This window comes from Lontra canadensis, unplaced genomic scaffold, assembly GCF_010015895.1.
Source record: "Lontra canadensis isolate GAN:19392208 unplaced genomic scaffold, GSC_riverotter_1.0 scaffold9, whole genome shotgun sequence".
Taxonomy (NCBI): Eukaryota; Metazoa; Chordata; class Mammalia; order Carnivora; family Mustelidae; genus Lontra; species Lontra canadensis.
In genome coordinates, this window is record NW_022631003.1 from 40,338,006 (window position 1) to 40,365,273 (window position 27,268).

At 36.5% G+C, this 27,268-nt stretch overlaps 1 protein-coding gene across 1 annotated transcript in view; it reads left to right on the forward strand.

The window, feature by feature from the left end:
* The window catches only part of MUC19 (mucin 19, oligomeric), a 47,076-nt gene extending 20,220 nt beyond the window's left edge, over window positions 1-26,856 (forward strand). The window contains exons 25-44 of the mRNA XM_032854660.1: window positions 219-368; window positions 3,463-3,557; window positions 3,988-4,114; window positions 11,314-11,560; window positions 12,585-12,637; window positions 12,735-12,835; window positions 13,053-13,204; window positions 13,692-13,830; window positions 14,898-15,002; window positions 15,106-15,300; window positions 16,085-16,324; window positions 16,397-16,553; window positions 17,549-17,674; window positions 18,525-18,666; window positions 19,301-19,335; window positions 19,882-19,911; window positions 21,602-21,634; window positions 22,019-22,063; window positions 26,360-26,395; window positions 26,693-26,856. Of these exons, the coding sequence (XP_032710551.1) occupies window positions 219-368; window positions 3,463-3,557; window positions 3,988-4,114; window positions 11,314-11,560; window positions 12,585-12,637; window positions 12,735-12,835; window positions 13,053-13,204; window positions 13,692-13,830; window positions 14,898-15,002; window positions 15,106-15,300; window positions 16,085-16,324; window positions 16,397-16,553; window positions 17,549-17,674; window positions 18,525-18,666; window positions 19,301-19,335; window positions 19,882-19,911; window positions 21,602-21,634; window positions 22,019-22,063; window positions 26,360-26,395; window positions 26,693-26,856 (2,372 nt within the window). The remainder of the gene's footprint in view (window positions 1-218; window positions 369-3,462; window positions 3,558-3,987; window positions 4,115-11,313; window positions 11,561-12,584; window positions 12,638-12,734; window positions 12,836-13,052; window positions 13,205-13,691; window positions 13,831-14,897; window positions 15,003-15,105; window positions 15,301-16,084; window positions 16,325-16,396; window positions 16,554-17,548; window positions 17,675-18,524; window positions 18,667-19,300; window positions 19,336-19,881; window positions 19,912-21,601; window positions 21,635-22,018; window positions 22,064-26,359; window positions 26,396-26,692) is intronic.
* The last annotated feature ends 412 nt before the right edge of the window (window positions 26,857-27,268 follow it).

Genomic DNA, 27,268 nt, shown 5'->3' on the forward strand with positions numbered 1-27,268 from the left:
GTGGCAAATGGTGTCTCAGTGCTCCTGGAATTTGAATAAAATGGAGCATTAATCAGTGTCATGAAATTTTACTTATATGCATAAGACTCACAAAGATACACTCTCTGGTAGCTTCTGCGTGTTTTGATTTGAGTGCAGAACTGAATATGATGTGAGAATATGAATCTAAAAGCTGAGTAGGTGAGGAAATGTTAAAATTTGTTCTGTGCCCTATACAGGACTCTGTGGTTCCTTCAACAACAGAGTAGAGGATGATTTAATGTCAAGTCAGAATATATTGGAGAAGACACCTCAGGCATTTGCTGATTCTTGGGAAATGATGCCCTGTCCTAAAGGAAAACCCACTTCCTGCATCAGTATAGAAAAAGGTATCGGTGATTGAACATCAAACTCTGTAATTAAATACTTGGTGCTAGGAATTGCTAGGAATTGTGTACTTTCTCTGATATAATATGGGACTGTCAGATAATCCTGGTTTTTGCTAGTGTTTGTTGTACTCTCCCTGTTTTGCCAGGAACAGCAGAGAAGCAGTCTGGCTGGCTGAGGTGCAACTAGAAAACCCATCTTTCACTGGGGAAGGGGAATCAGTTGTCTTTTTCTATACCCATTCTTTTCCTCCTCAGTTTTCTCAGTTGTCGAATAGTAGGGTCAGAGGAAGTTTTACAGATCTTTAATGGAGGCATGGAAGTGATGATTGGTTGAAATCACGAGACTCAGCCAAACTGCCAAGCTACTTAACAAGAAAGCTGTCACTCGATCTAGGTCTCCTAACTCTGCTATCATGTGTGTTAATTATACCAAACCCCAAGTATGGATCTTACGAGGAAACCTTTACATTTGTATGAATCAGCTCATGTTTTAGCTTACCAAAGACTTCCACAAATATTAATTCAGTTTATTCCCACAAACACGCATAAAGAGCATGGATGAGGTTAGCATCTCCATTAATGTAATTGTTGATAGTGGAGTCCTGATGGAGTGTGCTTAGTAAGGGTTAAAGATGAAATTGTAATGCAAGTATTTATTTATTTATTTATTTAATATATTTTTATGGACGTATCGTTGACATGTAACATGTTCAACATAGTGATTCCGCAAGTCTATACACTAAGTCATGCTCACTACAAGGGTAGCTACCATCTGTCACCATAAATGCTTTTCCAGTACGGGGATTATATTGCCTATGCTAGACCTTTTATCATTGTGATTTATTCATACCATAACTTGAAGCCTGTATCTGCCACTCCTCAGCACCCATTTTGCCCATCATGCCCCATCCCTTTCACCTCTGGCAACCACCAGTTTGTTCTCTGTATTTATGGGTCTGTTGCTGATAATCTAAGTATTTTGAATCCAAGTCTTGTTCTGATTGCTTCCTTAGTATTGTTGATTTTAATAAAAACTTTATCTTATCTTACTTCTTTCGTAAACAATGGAATGTAATGGAAAGTAAGTTAAAATATGTTTATATGTTAATTAGTTATATATATTTTTTTTTTGGTAAAGATTTATTTGTTTGTTTGAGAGAGAGAGAGAGAGGAGAGGGAGGGTAGAGAAATCCAACCAGACTGCACATTGACATGGGGCTTGATCTCATGACCCTGAGATCACAACCTGAGCTAAAACCAAGAGTCAAAACCAAGAATCAGATGCTTAGTGCACTGTGCCACCCAAGCATCCCTAATTACTTTTTTCTAAATTAATCAGCATATTTGAAAAAAGTCTGATCGACTTTTAACATTTAAAAATTACAAAGCAATTCCTTTCTAAAGTTTTATTTAACTTGTTTTGATTTATAGAATGAGTTGACAGAAGCATTAGTATCAACACGGTAATACATATTTCAGGGTTGAGTTGTCATGTTATTTTGTTTTGCAGGTGTTGCAATGAAAATAATTAAAATGAGAATAGGTGAAAACACATGTATATCTCAAAAGAAATCAATCCAATTTATGTTAAGGAGACTATATCAACACTTTTGAGAGCTATATAAATTAACAGTTTTAATTTTCAATGTTTTGTATTTAATAAAATAAAATACAGAAAACTAAGCTATGCCTTAAAAAGCTGTCTAGTGTTTACATAAAAAATGGTGATACCTAGTTACAAGTTTGTCAAAATTTTAGAAATAATTGGCCTCAAAGTCCTTTTAATAGATTTAGTCAGTTTCCTTTTGCTTCCTGTTGACAGTTACTTTAGAAGCCAATCAATAGATAGTTAAAACAAATTAGCAGTCCTTGTTCTAGTCACTGGCATCATCTTTAAGTATTTACAATTCACTGAGCAAAGAATTTTTTACTCATGTTATTTTTGTGAATTTTCTTTTCTGTTAATTTAAAAAATTAATTTAAAAAAACTTGTTACTTGCAAACTAACTAAATATAAGTTCAGTCCTTAAAAAACAAAGTTAGTGTTTTTGAATGATTGATATGGGTGGCCCTAAAACTGACATGACTACTGCAGCAACAGAGGCAAGGTGGTGCTGGTGTCACCATGGTTTCATTCATCAACCTGCTACAATTCAGACTTAAAAATATATTTTAAATTAAAAGGTACCTATATAAATAATCTGGTTCCCTTAGTCCCATTTTTTGTAGAAATTGCCTTTCGCAAATGGGTTAACAGACTTGATACAGAAGTCTGCAGCTAATAAAGATTTTGCCTCTTATTCCAGTTATGGGACCAGTAAGTCATGAGGATGAAAGGAACAGCATGAGGAACATAGTCAATGTATTAGAAGAGCACAGTATGGGGACAGATGGTAGTTTTACTTGTGGGGAGCACAACAGAATGTATAGAGTTGTCCAATCCCTGTGTTGTACACCTGAAATTAATGTAAATTGTGTGTCCACTATACTTCAATTGAAAAAAGAAAGAAAGATTGGGGTGCCTGGGTGGTGCAGTTGGTTAAGCATCAGACTCTTGATTTCAGCTCAGGTCATGATCTCAGGGTCATGAGATTGAGCCCACCAGTGCAGAGTCTGCTGATCTCTCTCCCTCCATCCATTTGGCTCTCTGTCTCTCTCAAATAAATAAATAAATAAATAAATAAATAAAATTGTTTAAAAATAATAAAAATTTAAAAGGAAAGATTTTGGGGGCGCCTGGGTGGCTCCGCTGTTAAGCATCTGCCTTAGGCTCAGGTGTTGATCCCAGGGTTCTGGGATCAAGCCCCCTCATTGGGCTCCCTGCTCAGTGGGAGGCCTGTTACTCTCTCTCTCCCTCTCCCACTGCTTGTGTTCCCTCTCTCACTGTCTCTCTCTCTCTCTCTGTCAAATAAATAAAATCTGTTAAAAAAAAGATTTTGTCTGTTTAAGGTGTTTCTTTTATCATGCTATTTTTATATGTATTGATCGTAAATTAGATATGCTACAGCAGCACTTTAAAAACATAATTATACTTATTCAATTAAAAATTTTGACATTTTTTGTACTAATTTTGAGTGCATGAATTTTCTTCCAGAAAAATTTGCTGAAGAGCACTGTGGAATTTTTCTTGATTCAGACGGGCCTTTTGCTTCCTGCCATCCAGTTGTGAAGGCTAAACCATATTATGAGGTATGTGAATGTCTAAAATTAACAGTGCTTTTTGCGAAATATTTTGATAGTATCAATAGAAGTCTGTAAGCATTAAAAATTTTCAAATAACAGGCATTATCAGTAGATTAAGACATAGGTTTAAATTTAACATGGGATTCCACTAATTTATTTAGTTGTTAGATATACCAATTAAAAAAATGGTACTGGAAAATAACCCCAAATGAGAAAAATCTTGAATAAGTTTCTCTTTCCATCTTTTCTAAGTTCTTTGAAAACTCAGTTAATAATTGATTTTATACTATGCTTATTTTGAAAAGAAATAGTTTCCAAAGTTTTAAGACAGATCCTTTTTCAAGGAACAGAAGTTGTTATGAGCTGAATGAAGATACCCAGTTTACCTGTTCATGGGAATATTTTTTGTAATGTAAAATACACTTATTTCTTAAAGGAATGCAAAAGGTACAGTTGTGCTTGTGAAAACAGTGAAGACTGCCTGTGTACGGTTTTTGGCAACTATGTGAAAGCATGTGCTGAGAAAGAAGTATACATGGTGGGATGGAGAACCGGACTGTGTGGTAAGCAGGACAGGGGTGTTTAGATAACTCTCTTCTTACTGTTACTATAGTGCATGCGTGTGTGTGTGTGTGTGTGTGTGTGTGTAGTTTAGAAACCCGTATTTACAAATTTGTACTAGGTTCTTTCAAAGATGATTTTTGTTATTTTAGAAAGTATGTTTGTGCGATCCTTGTATTTTTTACTTCTTGATTCTTTTATCTTGATCTAAAATATTCATATTTATTTTATTTTTTTTTAATTTTATTTATTTATTTATTTTTTATAAACATATATTTTTAGCCCCAGGGGTACAGGTCTGTGAATCGCCAGGTTTACACACTTCACAGCACTTCACACACTTCCATAGCACATACCCAACCCCAATGTCCATAACCCTTCCCCCCTTCTTCTAAACCCCCTCCCCCCAGCAACCCTCAGTTTGTTTTGTGAGATTAAGAGTCACTTATGGTTTGTCTCCCTCCCAATCCCATCTTGTTTCATTTATTCTTCTCCTACCCCCTTAACCCCCCCCATGTTGCATCTCCACTTCCTCATATCAGGGAGATCATATGATAGTTGTCTTTCTCCAATTGACTTATTTCGCTAAGCATGATACCCTCTAGTTCCATCCACGTCGTCGCAAATGGCAAGAGTTCATTTCTTTTGATGGCTGCATAGTATTCCATTGTGTATATATACCACATCTTCTTTATCCAGTCATCTGTGGATGGACATCTAGGTTCTTTCCATAGTTTGGCTATTGTAGACATTGCTGCTATAAACATTTGGGTGCACGTGCCCCTTCGGATCACTACCTTTGTATCTTTAGGGTAAATACCCAGTAGTGCAATTGCTGGGTCATAGGGTAGTTTTATTTTCAACATTTTGAGGAACCTCCATGCTGTTTTCCAGAGTGGTTGCACCAGCTTGCATTCCCACCAACAGTGTAGGAGGGTTTCCCTTTCTCCACATCCTCGCCAGCATCTGTCATTTCCTGACCTGTTAATTTTAGCCATTCTGACTCGTGTGAGGCGATATCTCATTGTGGTTTTGATTTCTATTTCCCTGATGCTGAGAGATGTGGAGCACTTTTTCATGTGTCTGTTGACCATCTGGATGTCTTATTTGCAGAAATGTCTGTTCATGTCTTCTGCCCATTTCTTGATTGGATTATTTGTTCTTTGGGTGTTGAGTTTGCTAAGTTCTTTATGGATTTTGGACACTAGCCCTTTATCTGATATGTCGTTTGCAAATATCTTCTCCCATTCTGTCAGTTGTCTTTTGGTTTTGTTAACTGTTTCCTTGGCTGTGCAAAAGCTTTTGATCTTGATAAAATCCCAATAGTTCATTTTTGCCCTTGCTTCCCTTGCCTTTGGCGATGTTCCTAGGAAGACGTTGCTACGGCTGAGGTCGAAGAGGTTGCTGCCTGTGTTCTCCTCAAGGATTTTGATGGATTCCTTTCTCACATTGAGGTCCTTCATCCATTTTGAGTCTATTTTCGTGTGTGGTATTAGGAAATGGTCCAATTTCATTGTTCTGCATGTGGCTGTCCAATTTTCCCAACACCATTTATTGAAGAAGCTGTCTTTTTTCCATTGGACATTCTTTTCCTGCTTTGTTGAAGATTAGTTGACCATAGAGTTGAGGGTCTATTTCTGGGCTCTCTATTCTGTTCCATTGATCTATGTGTCTGTTTTTGTGCCAGTACCATGCTGTTTTGATGATGACAGCCTTGTATTAGAGCTTGAAGTCCAGAATTGTGATGCCACCAACTTTGGCTTTCTTTTTCAATATTCCTTTGGCTATTTGAGGTCTTTTCTGGTTCCATATAAATTTTAGGATTATTTGTTCCATTTCTTTGAAAAAAATGGATGGGATTTTGATAGGAATTGCATTAAATATGTAGATTGCTTTAGGTAGCATAGACATTTTCACAATATTTATTCTTCCAGTCCAGGAGCATGGAACATTTTTCCATTTCTTTGTGTCTTCCTCAATTTCCTTCATGAGTACTTTATAGCTTTCTGAGTATAGATTCTTAGCCTCTTTGGTTAGGTTTATTCCTAGGTATCTTATAGTTTTGGGCGCAATTGTAAATGGGATTGACTCCTTAATTTCTCTTTCTTCTGTCTTGTTGTTGGTGTAGAGAAATGCAACTGATTTCTGTGCATTGATTTTATATCCTGACACTTTGCTGAATTCCTGTAAAGTTCTAGCAGTTTTGGAGTGGAGTCTTTTAGGTTTTCCACATATAGTATCATATCATCTGCGAAGAGTGATAGTTTGACTTCTTCTTTGCCGATTTGGATGCCTTTAATTTCCTTTTGTTGTCTGATTGCTGAGGCTAGGACTTTTAGTACTATGTTGAATAGCAGTGGTGATAATGGACATCCCTGCTGTATTCCTGACCTTAGTGGAAAAGCTTTCAGTTTTTCTTCATTGAGAATGATATTTGCAGTGAGTTTTTCATAGATGGCTTTGATAATATTGAGGTATGTGCCCTCTATCCCTGCACTTTGAAGAGTTTTGATCAGGAAGGGATGCTATACTTTGTCAAATGCTTTTTCAGCATCTATTGAGAGTATCATATGGTTCTTGTTCTTTCTTTTATTAATGTGTTGTATCACATTGATTGATTTGCGGATGTTGAATCAACCTTGCAGCCCTGGAATAAATCCCACTTGGTCATGGTGAATAATCCTTTTAATGTACTGTTGAATCCTATTGGCTAGTATTTTGGTGAGAATTTTTGCATCTGTGTTCATCAAGGATATTGGTGTGTAGTTCTCTTTTTTGATGGGATCCTTGTCTGGTTTTGGGATCAAGGGGATGCTGGCCCCATAAAATGAGTTTGGAAGTTTTCCTTCCATTTCTATTTTCTGGAACAGTTTCAGAGAATAGGAATTAATTGTTCTTTAAATGTTTGGTAGAATTCCCCCAGGAAGCCGTCTGGCCCCGGGCTTCTGTTTGTTTGGAGATTTTTGATGTCTGTTTCAATCTCCTTACTGGTTATGGGTCTGTTCAGGCTTTCTCTTTCTTCCTGGTTCAGTTGTGGTAGTTTATATGTCTCTAGGAATGCATCCATTTCTTCCAGATTGTCAAATTTGTTGGCGTAGAGTTGCTCATAGTATGTTCTTATAATTGTCTGTATTTCTTTGGTGTTGGTTGTGATCTCTCCTCTTTCATTCATGATTTTATTTATTTGGGTCCTTTCTCTTTTCTTTTTGATAAGTCTGGCCAGGGGTTTATCAATCTTAGGAATTCTTTCAAAGAACCAGCTCCTAGTTTCGTTGATTTGTTCTATTGTTTTTTTGGTTTCTATTTCATTGATTTCTGCTCTGATCTTTATGATTTTTCTTCTCCTGCTGGGTTTAGGGTTTCTTTCTTTTTCTTTCTCCAGCTCCTTTAGGTGTAGGGTTAGGTTGTGTACTTGAGACCTTTCTTGTTTCTTGAGAAAGGCTTGTACCGCTATATATTTTCCTCTCAGGACTGCCTTTGCTGTGTTCCACAGATTTTGAACCATTGTGTTTTCATTATCATTTGTTTCCATGAATTTTTTTAATTCTTCTTTAATTTCCTGGTTGACCCATTCATTCTTTAGAAGGATGCTGTTTAGTCTCCATGTATTTGGGTTCTTTCCAAATTTCCTCTTGTGATTGAGTTCTAGCTTCAGAGCATTGTGGGCTGAAAATATGCAGGGGATGATCCCAATCTTTTGATACCGGTTGAGACCTGATTTAGGACCCAGGATGTGATCTATTCTGGAGAATGTTCCATGGGCACTAGAGAAGAATGTGTATTCTGTTGCTTTGGGATGGAATGTTCTGAATATATCTGTGATGTCCATCTGGTCCAGTGTGTCATTTAAGGCCTTTATTTCCTGGTTGATCTTTTGCTTGGATGATCTGTCCATTTCAGTGAGGTCCCCTACTATTATTGTATTATTGTATTATTGTTGATGTGTTTCTTTGATTTTGTTATTAATTGGTTTATATAGTTGGCTGCTCCCATGTTAGGGGCATAGATATTTAAAATTGTTAGATCTTCTTGTTGGACAGATCCTTTGAGTATGATATAGTGTCCTTCCTCATGTCTTACTATAGTCTTTGGCTTTGAATCTAATTGATCTGATATAAGGATTGCCACTCCTGCTTTCTTCTGATGTCCATTAGCATGGTAAATTGTTTTCCACCCCCTCACTTTAAATCTGGAGGTGTCTTTGGGTCTTTTAATCTCTCCTTCTATTTTCAATGATAGCCTAGCTGGATATAGTATTCTTGGCTGCATGTTTTTCTTGTTTAGTGCTCTGAATATATCATGCCAGCTCTTTCTGGCCTGCCAGGTCTCTGTGGATAAGTCTGCTGCCAATCTAATATTTTTACCATTGTATGTTACAGACTTCTTTTCCCGGGCTGCTTTCAGGATTTTCTCTTTGTCACTAAGAATTGTAAATTTTACTATTAGGTGACAGGGTATGGCCCTATTCTTATTGATTTTGAGGGGGGTTCTCTGCACTTTCTGGATTTTGATGTTTGTTCCCTTTGCCATATTAGGGAAATCTCTCCAATAATTCTCTCCAATATACTTTCTGCTCCCCTCTTTCTTTCTTCTTCTTCTGGAATCCCAATTATTCTAATGTTGTTTTGTCTTATGGTGTCACTTATCTCTCGAATTCTCCCCTTATGGTCCAGTAGCTGTTTGTCCCTCTTTTGCTCAGCTTCTTTATTCTCTGTCATTTGGTCTTCTATATTGCTAATTCTTTCTTCTGCCTCATTTATCCTAGCAGTGAGAGCCTCCATTTTTTATTGCACCTCATTAATAAGTTTTTTTATTTCAACTTGTTTAGTTTTTAGTTCTTTTATTTCTCCAGAAAGGGCTTTTATATCTCCTGAGAGAGTTACTCTAATATCTTCCATGCCTCTTTCGAGCCCAGCTAGAACCTTGAGAATCATCCTTCTGAACTCTAGATCTGACATATTACCAATGCCCGTATTGATTAGGTCCCTAGCCTTCGGTACTGCCTCTTGTTCTTTTTTTTTTTTTTTTTGTGAAATTTTCCGTCTTGTCATTTTGTCCAGATAAGAGTATATGAAGGAGCAAGTAAAATACTAAAAGGGTGGCAAAGACCCCAGGAAAATATGCTTTAACCAAATCAGAAGAGATCCCAAATCTTGGGGGGGAGAAAGGGGATAAAAAGAGGTTCAGAAAGAAAAAAAGAAACAATTAAAAAAAGAAAATGAATAAAGAAAAAATATAAAAAGGAAAAAATATATATATATTAGATAAACTAGTTAAAAAACATTAAAAAAGAAAAGGGTAAAAGTTAAAAAAAATTAGCAGAAGAAGAAAAAAAATTGAAAAAGAAAAAAAATTAAGTTAACTGCGAGACTAAAAGAATCATGGGGAGAAAGCCATGAGTTCCATGCTTTGCTTTCTCCTCCTCTGGAATTCTGCTGCTCTCCTTGGTATTGAAACTGCACTCCTTGGTAGGTGAACTTGGTCCTGGCTGGATTTCTTGTTGATCTTCTGGGCGAGGGGGCTGTTGTAGTGATTCTCAAGCGTCTGTGCTCCAGGCGGAATTGCACCACCCTTACCAGGGGCCGGACTGAGTAATCCGCTTTGGTTTGCTTTTGGGAGCTTCGGTTCCCTGAGCACTTTCCGTAGAGTTCCAGAGGACGGGAATGAAAATGGCAGCCTCCCAGTCTCTGGCCCAGAGTTGCCGAGAGCTCGGGGCCCCACTCCTCAGTGCGCCCTCAGAGAATAGCATCCAATTACTCCCATCTCCCTGGCCTCCGGCCGTGCTCTGAGCTCACCCAGGCTGGGACCGGTTCAAGGTAACCCCGAGCTGAGAGGTCACTCCTCAGCTCTGTCTCTGTAGCCGGCATCCCCGTTCTAATACCTGCAAGCTCTGTGACACTCAGACACCCCTGATCCTTCTGTGACCCTGCGGGACCCGAGGCCACGCTGACCCCGCATGGGCTTCACCCCAGTTTAGCCTTTGGAACGATGTCCCTCAGCGGAACAGACTTTTAAAAGTCCTGATTTTATGCTCTGTTGCTCTGCCACTTGCTGGGAGCCGGCCCCTCCCCCCACAGTCTATCTTCCCGTCGCTTTGGATTCACTTCTCTGCCAGTCCTACCTTTCAGAAAGTGGTTGATTTTCTGTTTCTAGAATTGCTGTTCTTCTTCTCTTCGATCTCCCGTTGGATTTGTAGGTGTTTGCAATCTTTAGATAAGCTATCTAGCTGATCTGCTGCTACCTGAAGTAGTCTCAGCCTGCTACTTCTCTGCCATCTTGACTCCTCTCCCTCTAATATATTCATATTTAAATAAGAGCAGAATATATGTGTATTTAGGTATGGACATAGGTTTCTGTTCAGTTTTATATCCTGAAATTTAATTTTCCCACTCCTACTACCTTTTAAAATGATAGCTAAATATTAATAACATTTTATTTTACTTATTTATTTTAAAGATTTATTTATTTCAGAGAGAGAGAGAGAAAGAGTGTGTGTGTGTGTCTAGGGGGTGCTGTGGAAGGATAGAGGGAGAGGGAAAGGGGAAGTAGACTCCCTGCTGAGCACAGAACCTGAAGCAGGACTTGATCTTCCTGCCTAGAGATCATAACCTGAGCTGAAACCAAAAGGCAGATGCTTAACTGACTGAGTCACCCAGGTGCCCCAGTATTAATAACATTAAAAAAAACAAAACAAAACAAATAAAAGTAAGTAAAATAGGGGCTCAACTATCATATTTATTTAATCTTGCTTTGTTTTAAATATTTATTGCTGTATTTGAAAATGACCAGAAAAATACTTGGCTTATCAAAAAAAAAATTATAGAAATAAATCTCTTGTAGATCATACTTACTATCTCATTGCCCATATCCAATCAATAAAGTCTGTTAAGTTCATCCGCTAAATTTCTCTCAAATCCATTCACATCTCTTCATCTCTATGGGTGCCATCCTAGTTCAAAAAAAACATTCTTTTTTTTTCTCCTGGGTGATTGCAATTGCCTCCTTCAATCGCTTTTTCTAAAAAAAAAAAAAAGAAAAAAGAAAAGAAGTGAAAAATGAGAATAGAATGTAACTTTTTCTTGATTATTCATAACCACAATTGTGAATAATTCACTATAATATCTATAAATATCAAGTTGAAGTAAAATTGCTACTTTTCCTGTATATACATATTTACTATTTTTTATTCCTATGCCAACAGATTCCTCTTGTCCAAGTGACCTCATTTTCAAGTACAATATAAAAGCCTGCAATAAAACTTGTCGATTATTGTCAGAGAGATATAGGAGCTGTGATATAGAAGATGTTCCATTTGATGGATGCACTTGCCCTGATGGAATGTACCAGAATAATGAAGGGAATTGTGTTCCAAAATCTCAGTGTGACTGCTACATAAATGGCAAGGTCATTCAACCAGGCAAACTCATCAATATTAATAACAACAGATGGTATGGAAATTATATATATATATATATACTTGTTATGACTTCAAAATCAAGGGACTGTCCTTTTCAGAGAAATAGTTTTCCTAAAGTCTTCCTTAGACCTGTCACATTTTTTTTTAAAGATTTTATTTATTTATTTGACAGAGATCACAAGTAGGCAGAGAGGCAGGCAGAGAGAGAGGAGGAAGCAGACTCCCTGATGAGCAGAGAGCCCGATGCGTGGCTCGATCCCAGGACCCTGAGATCATGAGCTGAGCTGAAGGCAGATGCTTAACGAATGAGCTGCCCAGGCACCCCAAAGATTTTTTTTTTAATTTATTCATTTGACAGACCAGAAAGAGAGCACAAGCAGGGGGAGCAGCAGGTAGAGGCAGAGGGAGAAGCAGGCTTCCCACCTGAACAAGGAAGCCCAACACAGGGCTCAATCCCAGGACCCCGGGATTATGACCCGAGCTGAAGGCAGAGGCTTTAACACACTGAGCCACCCAGGCGCCCCGACCTGTCACATTTTAAATATTATATTTCATATTGAAGTTAGTTATTGTTCCCTTTAACCTAAAGTGATCACTGCATCATAATGGCTCTAACTGATGTATTCTACTCTTGTTTGGTTTTAAATACCAATAGAAAAACATTCTAGCAGTATGCATTCTACATACATACATACAGAGGATGCAAAATGATTTTATGTACAGACCATGCTTTCTAGTTGTATCTCAACATTCATCATTCAACAAGCACTTATTAAATAGATATTTGCCATGTGCCAGGCCTTGTGCTGAGGGCTGGAGTTTCAAAGATGAATAAACACTGTCTTGGACTCACAGAACCTTCCTTGTACGTTCCTATAACATGTACAATGCTGTATTTTCTAACTGGGTACATGTTGTATAGTTTCTGGGGCGCTGTGTCTCATTCATCTACTTGTGATAAAACTTGTGAATGAGGGGTTAAAGTTGCTCTAATGGTATATTAAGAAGTTGTCATTGGAGTTTGAAGTTTAAATCAAACTTTCTTCTATTTCCAGTGTCTGTCGGGATGGAAATTTTCTTTGCCAGACTCCCATTAGTTCAGCCCAACGTAAGTATTGAAATCATGATGCAGACTTAATAGATCTGCTTAGGTTAAAATACGCAGATCAAGAGGCTCTTGATTAACAATTTCTTTTATCCTGCAGAGAATTGTTCTGGAGGGGCTGAATATGTTGACTGCAGGGGCCCGAGGGCACAGAGAAGAGTTGATAGTAAATGTGGTGCTTGGAACATGCCTGGTTTTGATGTAAGTACCATGGTATTGACGTTTAGCCTTTTTAAACTTTTAATTGTGTCAGGATAGAAGCAAACTAAAACATCAATGAAAAATAATGAGAAGGTCATATTTTCTGTGTTATTTTGACTTGTCAAATATTGGCTCTAAATGTATTATAAATTAATGCTGATACTGTGACATGTTAAAGCAGTACCTTATGGTGTATATTTTATATTTATTCCCATAGGAGAACTTGCCTTGCAAAGCTGGGTGCTACTGTCCAGTAGGCATGGTTCGAAATTCTAAAGGGAACTGCGTCTTTCCTGAAGACTGCCCATGTTCTTTTGGTGGAGGGGAGTATGAACAAGGAAGTGTTACCTCAGTTGGCTGCAACAACTGGTGCATAATAAAGAATTTCTATTTTATATGTTTTGGATATTAGAAATTATAGTCTGCTCTTATTTTTATAAGAAAGAAGTCATTCTTTGGTATATGTGGAAAATAATAGTCAAGTAGTTTAAAGTGATTTTTTAAATGGAAATTTTAATTTTTAAATTGTTCTACTGAATATAGTTGAAATGCAATATTATATTAGTTTTAGGTGTACAGCATAGTGATTCAACAGTTATATACATTAAGAAATGCTCATCACAGTGGTGTAGTTACCATATGTCACTGTACAAAGTTATTACACTATTATTGACTACAGTCGCTATGCTGTACTTTTTGAAATAGAAACTTTATTTGGCATTTTATGTGGTGAACATCATATAGTATAATGAAGACAATTACAAAATTTAAATCAATACAGAACAAGGCCTTTTGTGCTTCTTTATAAAAATATTATGAGTATGTGAATCTTGGCATAATTTTTTTAAAATTTTAGTACTTGCGTAAAAGGATCTTGGAGCTGTACACAAAATAAATGTCAAACCGTCTGCCACATCTATGGGGAAGGTCATGTTAGAACTTTTGATGGAAAAAGTTACAGCTTTGATGGTCTCTGCCAATATTCATTTGCTGAGGTAATGACAAATGTGTTTTATCACAATTTTTTTATACTTAATAATAGTTACTTATTTGTAGATTAACTCTGGAGAATTTTACTCTCAAAATGTGAAATTTAAAAAAATGGTCCCTTAAAAGTTTCTTAAAGGCAGTAAAATATAACATCATATCATGCTGACTTGGGAGGCAGTAGGCCTAGATTTCAGTTGTAGCTCTCCCATTTCTCTGATGTGACTATGGGCATATTCCTTAATCCCTCTGTGTCTCAGTTTTCTTATCTGTAAAATGGAGATGGAAATTGCCCCCACTGGAAACCAAATTAGGGCAAATGCTGGAGCACATACTAAGTGCTCAATAAATGTTAGACATCCTTATTTTAACAACAGCACTATCAACAAGAATGACAGTTACTCTTTTATGAGCACTTCTTTGCCAAGCAAGTTTATTACAACTAATCATTAAAGTACTCAAAGGTTGATAGTATTATCTCTATGATGCAGATGAAGAAATTGAGATTTAGAGAGGTTAAGCAACGTGAACTGCTAAGTAGAAAATGCCATATTCACACCCAGATCTCTGTCATTCCAGAGTCCATGCTCGTTACATGCTGCCAAGCTGCTTCTAAGTCACATCTAATTGCTGAAATTTGGATTATTTTGTATTTATGCATTAGGTTTGGTTGAATGTCAAGTTTCATAAAAACCGCTAAGGGGGAGAAAAATACCTTTATCCAGCTATTTATAGAGTCTATAAATAAATCATTGATTATAAATTACATTATATAATTTAAATTCTTAAACATATGTGTATACACAAACACACACACACACACCCCTATGGTATAATTCTGAACTTGTGTACAAGTAACAGGAAAAGGATCAGTTGAAGACCAGTTAACTAGGTTGGAGTCCAGCAAGACTACCTATCTGTATATATTGTTAAACTCTTGTCTTTTGGAAATTCCATGGTAATTTATTGAGTTTAAGTTATCACTATCTAAGAATTACTTGTCGGGTGCCAATATTGTAATTGAGTTCCATGTCCCTGGTATTTATAAACTGTTATTATAATTTACTTCTTAAAGGATTATTGCGGTCGGGAAAGTGGCACATTCCGTATTTTAACTGAAAGCGTCCCATGCTGTGAAGATGGGCTTACGTGCTCAAGAAAAATCATAGTTGCTTTTCAGGTAAAGTACTGTTTCAAGAGAAACAATTAACGTACTTTTTCTCTCAGATTTTGAGTGGCCAGATAAAACTGATATTATCATAAGTCTGTTTTTTAATTTACAGGATCAGAATGTTGTCTTGCATGATGGTAAAGTAACAGCCTCCAAAATTACAGAAAGTAAGGACTGTGGGCTCAGTGAAAATACATATTCCGTACATACTGTTGGCCTGTACCTGATTCTAAAATTTTTAAATGGGATAACCATAATTTGGGACAAGAATACAAGAGTTTCTGCTATACTGGATCCTCGCTGGCATGTACGTATACCATTAATAAGTGATTAATGGGGAAGGAAAATAATTTCTGTTTCTGAGAATTAGAGACAATTCATCTGTGGAAAGTGAGAGAGTGGTAGTTTCTCTCTTAGAGCAATTCCACATTTATTCAGTCTTATCATGAAACATGAAATATAGTCAAAGATGATAGAATCTGATGAAAAATAAATGCAGTAAACCTGAAGCATTCTAGTTTAACTATGCTTGGTTACTTGAGATTATTTTATAATACAATTTTAAGGTAGCTGGTGAATGTATAAAATTAAATGTATTTCTTGGCGCAAATGTTCTAAGAACTTAAGAGTATACTCCTCTATGATTTAAAGCTAGTAAATAGAACTAGTTTTTAACAATTCTTAATACATTTATCTTAGTTGATAGATCATTTTGTGATACAGGATGTCTTGGATTAAACAGGAGCAGAATCTTACCCACAGATTCTAGTTTTCTTCCAAAATTTGGAGTTGAAAATAGATTTATGGTAGGGTCACCTGACTGGCTCAGTCAGCAGAGCACGTGACTCTTGATCTCAGGGTTGTGAGTTTAAACTCCACGTTAGGTATGGAGCCTACTGAAAATAAAATAAAATAAAATAAAATAAAATAGATTCGTGATACTATTTTTAATCATAATTTCCTCACCTACCTGTCTCTACATATGACTGTCGTGCAGCTTACTTTGTAATTTTCCTTTCTGATCTCATCTCTTGGTATATCTATTTCCCTGGTACAACCTTCCTCTTAATTTCCCTTTCTGATCTCTGTAGGGCAAAGTGTGTGGTCTTTGTGGAAACAACAATGGTGATCTCAAGGATGATTTCATAACAAGGCATTCATCAGAAGCTATTGGAGCACTGGAATTTGGAAATAGTTGGAAAACGAGTCAAAAATGTGCAGACACAGCAGCACAATATTTCCCATGTGACTCAAACCCATACTGTAAAGCCTGGGCTGTGCAGAAATGTGGGATCATCCGGGACAGCACCTTCAAAGAATGCCACCACAAGGTAGTATGGCTCTGAGAGCAGTAACCCACACAGGTTTTGCTCCCAGAAACTCATGTGTTATGCTCTGTCTAGGTGGACCCCGAAGCTTACCTAGAAGCATGTATTGAAGAAGCCTGCTCATGTGACATGGAGGGGAAATATTTGGGATTCTGCACGGCTGTGGCCATGTATGCAGAGGCATGCAGTGCAGTTGGAGTCTGTGTCTCATGGAGAAAACCAGATCTCTGTCGTAAGTCAAGTCCATATGTTGTTCTTTAAAAATGTCATTAGGTAGAATTGTTTTGTTAGAGAATCAGTCTTCCCCTCAGATTTCCTATAAAATACACATTCTTGTGCCTAAAAAGTTTTAAAAATATGTTACTATGTTAATGATGGGAAAACTACCTATTTTAAAACATACACCCGACACAACACATCAAGTCAGTTTTTGTTGCAAAAGTTCTTATGTTAACAGGGGAACAATGAAACACTGATGGAAAATATCTCTTACTGATACTTACATGAACAATGAACTGTTGACTTATCTGAGAACTGTCATATATCTGTAAACATTTACCACATCTACTACTTTGGGTTGAAGTCCTCAGACATTATTTTAGAAATTTTCCAGAGTGCTAGTGAAGACAAACTGTAAAATGAGTGTAAACCGAATCTTGGTATATATGGAATGTGATAAATTTAGTAGAAATCAGTCAACTCTCTCCCCTCTAATGGAAAACATTATGAGAGAAAGTATGACAAATGAAAAATATTGATATTGAATCCACATTTTGTTCAATTTATCATGCAAACCATGATATTGAAATTTTTAGTTACCTCCTTTAGGAATGGTTATTTACATACATAATAAAGGAGCCTGATTTCTGCAGAGATTTATTTTTGTAATTTAAGCTTGAACATTAGAACTATGAATCTGGACTACGACCTAAAATATCTCAAAATGGAAAAATCAACATTTATTTTCTACCTCAAATCAACCTTAGCGTGAGATATCAAAGGAAAGTGCTGTTTTGATCCTATATGCTTCCTCTCCTTTTTCATGAGCTATTGTGGCTCATATGGCAATTTGGATAAAGCCAAAAGGACTTGATAAGATAGAATGATATACTGTAGGTCTGTATATTGTTAATATCATTCAAAATCCCTTTTAAAAATATTGTGGAAAAATGAAAGTGAAAATCATCATATAATGAATGACAATAATTTGAAATGATTCCATTATAGCTGTTTTCTGTGATTATTATAATGGACCCGGGGAATGCAGTTGGCGCTATGAACCTTGTGGTACAGTAACTACAAAAACATGCAGAGATCGAGTTATTGGCCAGAAATTTTCTGCAGTTTTAGAAGGTAAGGTGTATTTTAGTAATATCCTCAAAGTAGTGCAAATTATATCGATATTTTACAACTGAAAAATGTTGTTCATTTCTGCCAATTCAGAGTCTTACATTTTGTAATTTGATGAATAGGTATTTCTATTTATTATGACATTAATATTTTTACATTAGAAACATTTTCTCCAGACATAAATTATCTCTTTAATAAGACAGATGGTGGGGGAGAACACAGTGGTAGGATCCCATTGTCAGTTTTTATACCTTTCATTAGACAATATAATTGGTTGAGAATGTAGTTTCAGAATGCAATGTATAATATAGTCCAGTTAACGCTATCCCACACTTAAATAGCTCTTTCTTCTTACCATTACATATCTCGAATGGAAGAAGTGTCAAGAAAACAAGATGATGCTTAAACTTCCCAAAGTCACCTCTGTGTTAGATCCCAGGCTTTAGAGTCTTGTCAACTCATTTTCTTATGGCGTTTGGATCTTTGTCTCTCCTTATTAAAATAGATATTTAGAACTGGCTTTCACATTTCAAAGATATGTGTTTATCAAAGCCTTGTATTATGTTCAACATCATGCCATCATTAAGGTAGCAAATCATTTTAAAATACTTTAGGAAACATTTTAGAAAAAAATAAATCAGCCAAAATTTGTAAGTTCTTAGTTCTTTGGTTAATACTCCATTGCAAGAGGATCTGAATCCTGTTCAATTTTTATATTTTCACCAAGAATGTGATGTCGTTTTGCTATTATCTACTTCATTTCATGTGACCACTTATGTAACTTTACAAACATAGAGCGTGATATGACAAGTTTCTGGAAATAGAAATGAACCACGGTTCGTTTTTCATACAGGTTGTTATGCTAAGTGCCCGGATAATGCTCCTTATCTGGATGAGAACCTCATGAAATGCGTCCGTTTATCTGAGTGCAGCTGTTTCTATAACGATATCGTACCAGCAGGCGGAGTGATTCAGGATAACTGTGGGAGAACATGGTACATTCTCTACTAACTTTCCAATGAGCTATTCTATTTCTTATATTTCCTACTTTTTCATTCAGAAAAAAAATTTTAAAAACACATATATAAATTTTAGCTCTCTTATTTCTAAACGAGACGGCCTGTATTAGGTTGAGTTCTTTGTCAGTTATGCTAGTTATTTTGAATTTTCATGAAATCCACATATCAATAAATGGTTTGTTGAATCTTATAATACAGTTGATAGGACAGAAAATATCACTTGTAATTTTAGGTAAGAAGAAAGTTTTGATTCTGTAAATGTAAGATCATGTTTATAGGCTTCAGACAGTGACATGGAAGCAGAGGGGAAGTCTAGACTAGAGCTGCATGGCCATCAGCGTCATGTTTGAAGCTGTAAATGTAGGAACCAAATGCAGGAACTATTTTTTTACTGCAAAGCACTTCAGGTACCAAGAATGCCTCAGTGAAATGATTATGAATAATAATACAGCACACACACAAAAATATATTCCTGGGGAAACGATGATTTAATGTGCTCTTAGCTTTGTTTTGATTTTCACGATTAGACAATTTGTTGTTTTAAATTTGGGAGGTCTATGTAATAAGGAGTTAAAATTACAGCCTCTTTTTTTTAAAACATAACTTGCAGCTATTGTATCGCAGGAGAATTGGAGTGCAGTGGTGGTGAGTTCTTGTTTTTTGCTCTAATTAAATTAGGGAAGGCGAGGTAAAGGCTGTGGGTTCTTTTCGGATCCTCAGCAGCACAGGAGTGGGTACTTGGTGGTTTCCACTGCTCTTCCCTCAGTGGTTTGGGACAATTTCACTGCAGTGTATTTGTTCATGTCCCATCATTTCAAACCAAGGTTGTAAAGGCTTTTCCAACAGCTGGGAAACCGAGGCAGTTCTGGGGCTGCATGGGAGCCCCTGCCTATCTGTAGGCTCTGGGAATTAAGGGAGTGAGACATCAGTCCAAATTGTTTCAAAAAGGGATGGAGTGAAGGGTGAGGATTAGATAGATAGAATTAAATAATTGAAGGATCACTCAAGAGCAACAGAGATCTTAAGGATAAATCTCAATAAGCTTTAAAAGAGTACATGAGCTACTCCCTGTCTTGTATTAGAAATTGCAAGAAGTAAGATAAGCTACTGATAATTCATGGGCAATTTGACATTTAGATTTTTCCACAATTTTTCATTCTTGTTAATAATAGTAGTTTATCATAATTTCAGATGCTGCTTCTACAAATTCGACATTCACAGGTAAAATCATAATGGTTTACAATGTGTATTTCTGATTTCTTTTTGTAGATAATGCATTGTAGTTTCACAATAGTCTGTGCCAGTTAAAAGTATGCTGGTAAATCTGTAACAAAAAAGAATGAACAGTTACTAGAGAATCTGTCAAAATATTATTTCACTATACTCCTATGTATTCAGTTAGGAATATGATTAGAACATACAGTAGGTAATGTATGCTTATTAGTTAAATATCATCATCCAGAGCTTGACATTTTTAGATAATAATTGGAACAAATGGAATAAAAATGAGTTAAATGTGGTCTTGCATGAAGTAAATATTTTGAAGTCATGATTACCCTGGGAGGGAATTTGAAAATATAGAAATAAAAAGTTAATTTCTTTTTCTTAACTCATTTATTTGCTGTCAGCTATAAGGACATTTCAGTTATGTCTATTCAAGTGAGTATGGACAGATGCAGTTTAACTTTAGTTGGGGACTTGTAATTTGCTGGCAGTATAAGTATACTTACAGTTGCTGCGGTATACTTATATATTCCTATTTTGTGTGATTCAGGGTGGGGTTTTATTTCCTGTAGACCAATATTCAGAAATGAATATTGTGCAATTAAGAGATAGTAAAGTAAATTGGAGCACTTAGATTTTGATAATATATTTAAAATTATGTTATTGTCTATAAAATGCTACTTAAATTTTAGTTATTATTGATCACTTACCTAAAGCTAAGGTATCACAAGTCAGGGTTCTGAACCTTATTTCTTGGCCTTTAAATAGACCTTGTGAGATTCCTTTGAGATTTTGGCTAAGTGGTAATAACAGGAAATAGTTATTTTTAGTGGATATATAATAAACATATAGTGTTATTTGTGTTGACATAATGAGAGATTATTTTGTCACTTAACCTCTGAATACAATTTTAGAAATGTTTCTTTGGGTTATAGTAAGTGGTTTTTAAAATAAATTTCCCAATAAAATTATTTAAGTAACTTACTTTAATAAATATTGTCTTTACACAGTTTGTACTGCAACAGTTATCCCCATATTAAGCACTGAAGCAGCTTTAAAAAAAAAGTTTGCTTTTTACCTTCTAAATTGGCAGCAAATTGAATTTTCAATTCAGGCAATTTGTCCCTTTTTTCAAACTTGTTTTTCTTTATTTATTTACTAAATGCCAAATAGAAGGGTCTCACCGAATTGTAGTATTAGCGAAGAACATCTTTCCTAAATATATTCCTAAATATATTCAGAGGATATGTATCCTTAAAAAAAAATTCCTTCCTAAATATATTCAGAGGATATGTATCCTTAAAAAAAATTCCTTCCTAAATATATTCAGAGGATATGTATCCTTAAAAAAAAATTCTGCACATTGCTGATTTGGAGAAAGTGAAGCAAATTCTACCACTAAAGAAAATTGTATGTTAAATTCTTTAAAAATAATTTATAACTTCTCTTTTACTAATATCAAGGAATCTTAACTTTAATTGAATAATTTCTAATAAAGTAATAGCCAAAGGAGAACAAAAGTATATTCAGGTGTGTGAATATTTCATAAATGAATTTAACTCTTACATTTAATCATTTGTTTACATTCTAGATATATGTGAGCGTATCTCTAAATAAATACTTTTAATTTTGTCTTTTAACACAATTTAACATATATCTCCAAATATTTGTCTCCTTCTTTGTATAGCAATTACATCAGTAACCAGTAGCTCAGGCGCAGGTAAACCATAATCTTCAACCACAACTTAATCAAGAGGGCATTAAAAAAAATCCCAAACTTCCTTTTGCAGTATTATAACTTTATAATGACATATTAAGGGGAATTTTGTTTTGTTTTTAAGAATGTTTTAGAGGAACATTTGGAAAAATGTTATACAAAATGATGTTTTCTTGACCTCTTACTGGTGGTCTATGGATTTGAAAGATTCAATTCTTCATTTTAACATCTAGTTACCTGTATATGATCAAATTTCTTTAAAACATTAATTTCAAGTTTATACATTTTATATATATATATATATGAATGTATATATGTTTTATGTTCTCAAAAACATAACTTTTCCTCTATACAAAATTAATTTTTCCATTGTTTTCTCTAATTCAGCAGCTTCCACTCCAGTGCTTACAAGATCAAGCAGTGAAACAATAGGTAAATCAGAAAGCTTATAAATTGACAAATACAGTTTTTATGTATATTAAAAATTTTTTAATCTAAAACTTACTTTATTTTTTTAAAAGATTTTATTTATTTATTTAACAGAGAGAGAGAGTGAGAGAGTGAGAGAGGGAACACAAGCAAGAGGAGTGGGAGAGGGAGAAGCAGGGATCCTGGGGAGCCTGATGAGGCACTCCATCCCAGGACCCTGGGATCATGACCCTAGCTGAAGGCAGACGCTTAACGACTGAGCCACCCAGGCGCCCAATCTAAAATATATTTTAATCAACATACCCACTCATTTACACTGGTCTTACCCCCCCCGCCAAATGAACACTATTTCTCTTTCTCCTGTTATTTAATACTTTCTCTCTCTTTTTTTTTTTTTTCTAAATATATGCATCTAAGAGCCCCTGGATGCCTCAGTCAGTTAAGCATCTGACTGTTGATTTTGGCTCAGGTCACGATCTCAGGGTCTTGGTATCAAGCCCCACAGGGCTCATTACACTCAGCGTGGAGTCTGCACGTCCTTCACCCTCCCTTTCTGCCCCTTCCCTCGCATGTGCTTGTGTGTGCATGCTCTCCCTCTCTCTAAAATAAATAAATTGAAAAAAATCTTAATATATATATGTATTTAAATCCATGATATTTTTTATTGGGGTATAATTGACATAAAACACTATGTTACTTGCAAGTGTACCTCATAGTAATTCAGTGTTTGTATATAATTGCAAAATGATCACCACAAATCTAGTTAACATTCTCAAAGTCTCAGACCATATTTTGCCATCCCTGAATTCCCAGTTGTACCTAGTTCCAATATATATATATATTTGTAGAAAAAGTGGATATTTCAATTTCCCTGTCCCAAATTTATAATTCATTGTTTTTTTGTGAGGTAGGGAGGCACAGAATTTCCAGTGAAGCTTAGATTATTAGTTAGATTTACTTATACTGATAAATCTTATACTTTGTACATTTTATTCATGAAGTAATATTCCTTCTCTGAAACAGAAATATTGTAAAATGGAGATTATTTTAGGATTGTAATTTTATGTCATGATATAGAATTATGACTATAATTTTGGGTATTTTGGTGATTCTTAGTATTGTCAGATTTATTTGGTGATTAATACATCACTCATACTCAAAGGGCAAGTAAATATCTTAAAAGTATCAGCAATTCATATTATGGAATACCATTAAAAATGCCCAGACTAACATGTTTAATTCTCACCAAACTTTCCCTTATGTACTATCACTAGCATTCCTGGCTTGTTCAGTGTAAGCCATGGAAAGACTGACAGGTTTTAGAAGAATTTTTCCCTCTTCTGTAATTGTAAATTTACTTGCCAAGGCCTGGTAACAATTTCATACCAATAGTTCTTCTGCATTGTTTCTTATACACTGCAGAATAATTTACTGGCTGCATATTATTTCAGCTAAAAGCAATGGACTGAATTTCTAATAGTCTGGTTCTGTTTCCAAGAATATTAATTTCATTGTTTCATAGTTTTCTTTTAGTTATAATCATTCTGTCAGCTATTAAAACTTTTGAAACTTGTGGTTTAATTTATTTTTTTATTTTTATTTTTATTTTTTTTACGATACTTTTTTTTAAATTTCTTTTCAGCATACCAGTATTCATTGTTTTTGCACCACACCCAGTGCTCCATGCAATACGTGCCCTCCTTAATACCCACCACCTCACTCCCCCAATCTCCCACCCCTGCCCCTTCAAAACCCTCAGGTTGTTTTTCAGAGTCCATAGTCTCTCATGGTTCACCTCCCCTTTCAATTTCCCTCAACTCCCATCTCCTCTCCATCTCCCCATGTCCTTCATGTTAATTGTTATGCTCCACAAATAAGTGAAACCATAAGATATTTGACTCTCTCTGCTTGACTTATTTCACTCAGCATCATCTCTTCCAGTCCCGTCCATGTTGCTACAAAAGTTGGGTATTCATCCTTTCTGATGGAGGCATAATACTCCATAGTGTATATGGACCACATCTTCCTTATCCATTCGTCCGTTGAAGGGCATCTTGGTTCTTTCCACGGTTTGGCGACCGTGGCCATTGCTGCTATAAACATTGGGGTACAGATGGCCCTTCTTTTCACTACATCTGTATCTTTGGGGTAAATACCCAGCAGTGCAATTGCAGGGCCATAGGGAAGCTCTATTTTTAATTTCTTGAGGAATCTCCACACTGTTTTCCAAAGTGGCTGCACCAACTTGCATTCCCACCAACAGTGTAAGAGGGTTCCCCTTTCTCTACATCCTCTCCAACACACGTTGTTTCCTGTCTTGCTAATTTTGGCCATTCTAACTGGTGTAAGGTGGTAGCTCAATGTGGTTTTTTTTTTTTTTTTTGCATTCTTTTTTTAAAAATTTCTTTCTTTCTTTCTTTTTTTTTATTAACGTATAATGTATTATTTGCCCCAGGGATACAGATCTGTAAACTGTCAGGCTTACACACTTCAGAGCACTCACTATAGCACATACCCTCCCCAATGTCCATAACCAACCACCCTCTCCATACCCATCCTCCCCCCAGCAACCTTCAGTTTGTTTTGTGAGATTAAGAGTCTCTTACAGTTTGTCTCCATCCCAATCCCATCTTGTTTCATTTTTTCTTTCCCTACACCCCAGCCCCTCACACTCTGCCTCTCAAATTCCTCATATCAGGGAGAACATATGATAATTGTGTTTCTCTGATTGACTTATTTTGCTAAGCATAATACCCTCTAGTTCTGTCCACGTCATTGCAAATGGCAAGATTTCATTTTTTGTGATGGCTGCATAGTATTCCATTGTATATATACCCCACATCTTCTTTATCCATTCATCTACTGGATGGACATCTAGGTTCTTTCCACAGTTTGGCTGTTGTGGATATTGCTGCTATAAACATTCAAGTGCACGCGCCCCTTCAGATCACTACATTTATATCTTTAGGGTAAATACCTAGTAGTTGAGGAGCCTCCCTGCTGTTTTCTTCCATGCTGTTTTTCAAAGTGGCTGAACTAGCTTGAATTCCTTGTGGTTTAATTTAAAGAAATAAAACTACTCTTGACTGTTGATTTGATAAATTTTGCAGTTATGCATGAGCCACAACAAATTTTGGTAACTATTTTAAGGTAAAAATGTCATCTGCATCCTCTATCACACTAGACACCCAGAACTAAGAAAAGTGGCATGATTTTTTTCCAGTTAATACATAGAATTCCTTTCATTGCTTTTCTTTCCCCGAGAATTCAGTTTTGAACATAATATTTGGCAATTTTATATTGCCAACACTTTGCAGTATAGCAAACAAAACGTTTATGTAAAACTGAAGGTCATGAGTAGATTACCTAAGGAGGTTTTGTGACCAACTAATGACATTTAAGATGTAAAATTTTTAATTAACCATAAAACAGGACAAAAATCTCACAAATTATCTCCACCATAGTATTTAAAAAATCGTAAAGTTAATGTGCAGTTGAATTTTAAGAAGATCACCCAGAAGATTCCTCTGCCCCAAACATGAAGTTTTATTTAAGATATTTTATGCTTAGCCTTAGAGAATCCTAGTGTTCTATTTATTTCACTGAAGTTCCAGTAGCTATTTCATGTTCTATAGTATATAATTAATAATTTAGTAATACACCATATTAGTACTACATTATAAGATAGAGGTAATAGCATTTATGAAGGGTTTACTGCATTTGAGTCATTACATATAATTTGACATTCAATATTAAAATAAAACTAAACAATACTCTCACTGAGTAATAATATTCTTAGGAACACTTCTCAAACTTCATTGTAAAACAGAGAAAGAGATGAAAGAGTTTAAATAAATTTACCAGATTCACACAATAAGAAGAAAAAGGAATTTTCTAAGAGAAATAGGCATTGATTCTCCCTTCATATTTATTCATACAAACAAAAATTTATTCTAATAAAATGATCATTTCAAAGACAAATATCACTAAGGCTCTCTGTCAGATTGAGATACAAGAAAAATTCAATCACATTATATTAGTTCAACGGTGCCACAAATTGTGTGCTTTAAATAAATTAAGTCAGGTATTCCCAAACATAGAAACAGTAATTATCAAGACATTATCACTGGTACTTTTTAGAATTCATCAATATGAAACTGGGTTAGCAAACATGGAGCAGGTCCCTGAGCGCCGTCCGCTCCGTGGGACCCCTACTAGCACCTGCCGGGGAGGCCTTCTGTCAGAGCAAATGCACTGATTTGTGCCCAGGGTAATGTGGAGTGTGCTGTCTGTTTTCAGGAGGAACCGGCAGCCCGCCCGCAGCCACCAGAGGAGGTAAAGAACACAGCACGCCCATGGAACCTAGCCCAGGAGCGCCAAGCGCAGGGAAATCAGACAAGTCAGGATGGGCCCCTTAGCACCTATGTGGTGGCATTGAACGTGACACAGGGCGAACTCACGACTGAGCTGTGTGTGATGTGAGACTGATACTAGCTATGTAGCTGCAGACACCCTAGGAGTCCTTGAAAGCTGCGGTTGTGTGGGAATGCGGACTTCTGTCCCGTCCGGGAAGAGGGTTATGCAGAATCCTGCCTGTCTAGCAGTAAAAGCGTTTCCCCGTTGTCGTGTCAGGGACCCCAGAAGGAACAGAGGGCTTCACAACAGCCGCAGGGAGTGAGAAGACAAGTGGAGATTCAGCTGGCCCAGGCACAACCTTGGGAGACAGAGCAGGTATGGAAATCCAAGGTGGGAAGCATCTTGTTCCTGACGTGCGGGAAGCTGCCGGTGGCTTCTGAGGGAGGGGTTCCTAATCAGTTGGTAGTGCCCGTCCTCCTGGGCGGCCCCCTGTCCTGGTGTGTGTGGGCTTCTTCTCGGCAGGGTTTCTCGAGCCTCCGCGCAGACGTCATGGACAGCAGAGCGGCGTGTGCTCAGAATGCCCAGATTCCTGCCTCTGGGCTTCTGAGCCTGAGTCCCGATGGGCATGGGGTCATGCTTTGCCCGTCTGGCTCCAAGGGAGAGCTGAGGCCCACGTGCCCACAGGAACACGTGCGTGAAGCTGTTCCACGAACCACTGTACGGAAAGTCCTTTGCAAGCAGAGGGCAACACAGTGTGTTCTGCGCCACCAAAGCTCCTAGTAGAGAGTTAGTGTCGGATTGGAGCGGGAGCAGGGGCTCGCCAGTCGGCGAGACCCCTGGAGTCCCCAGCAC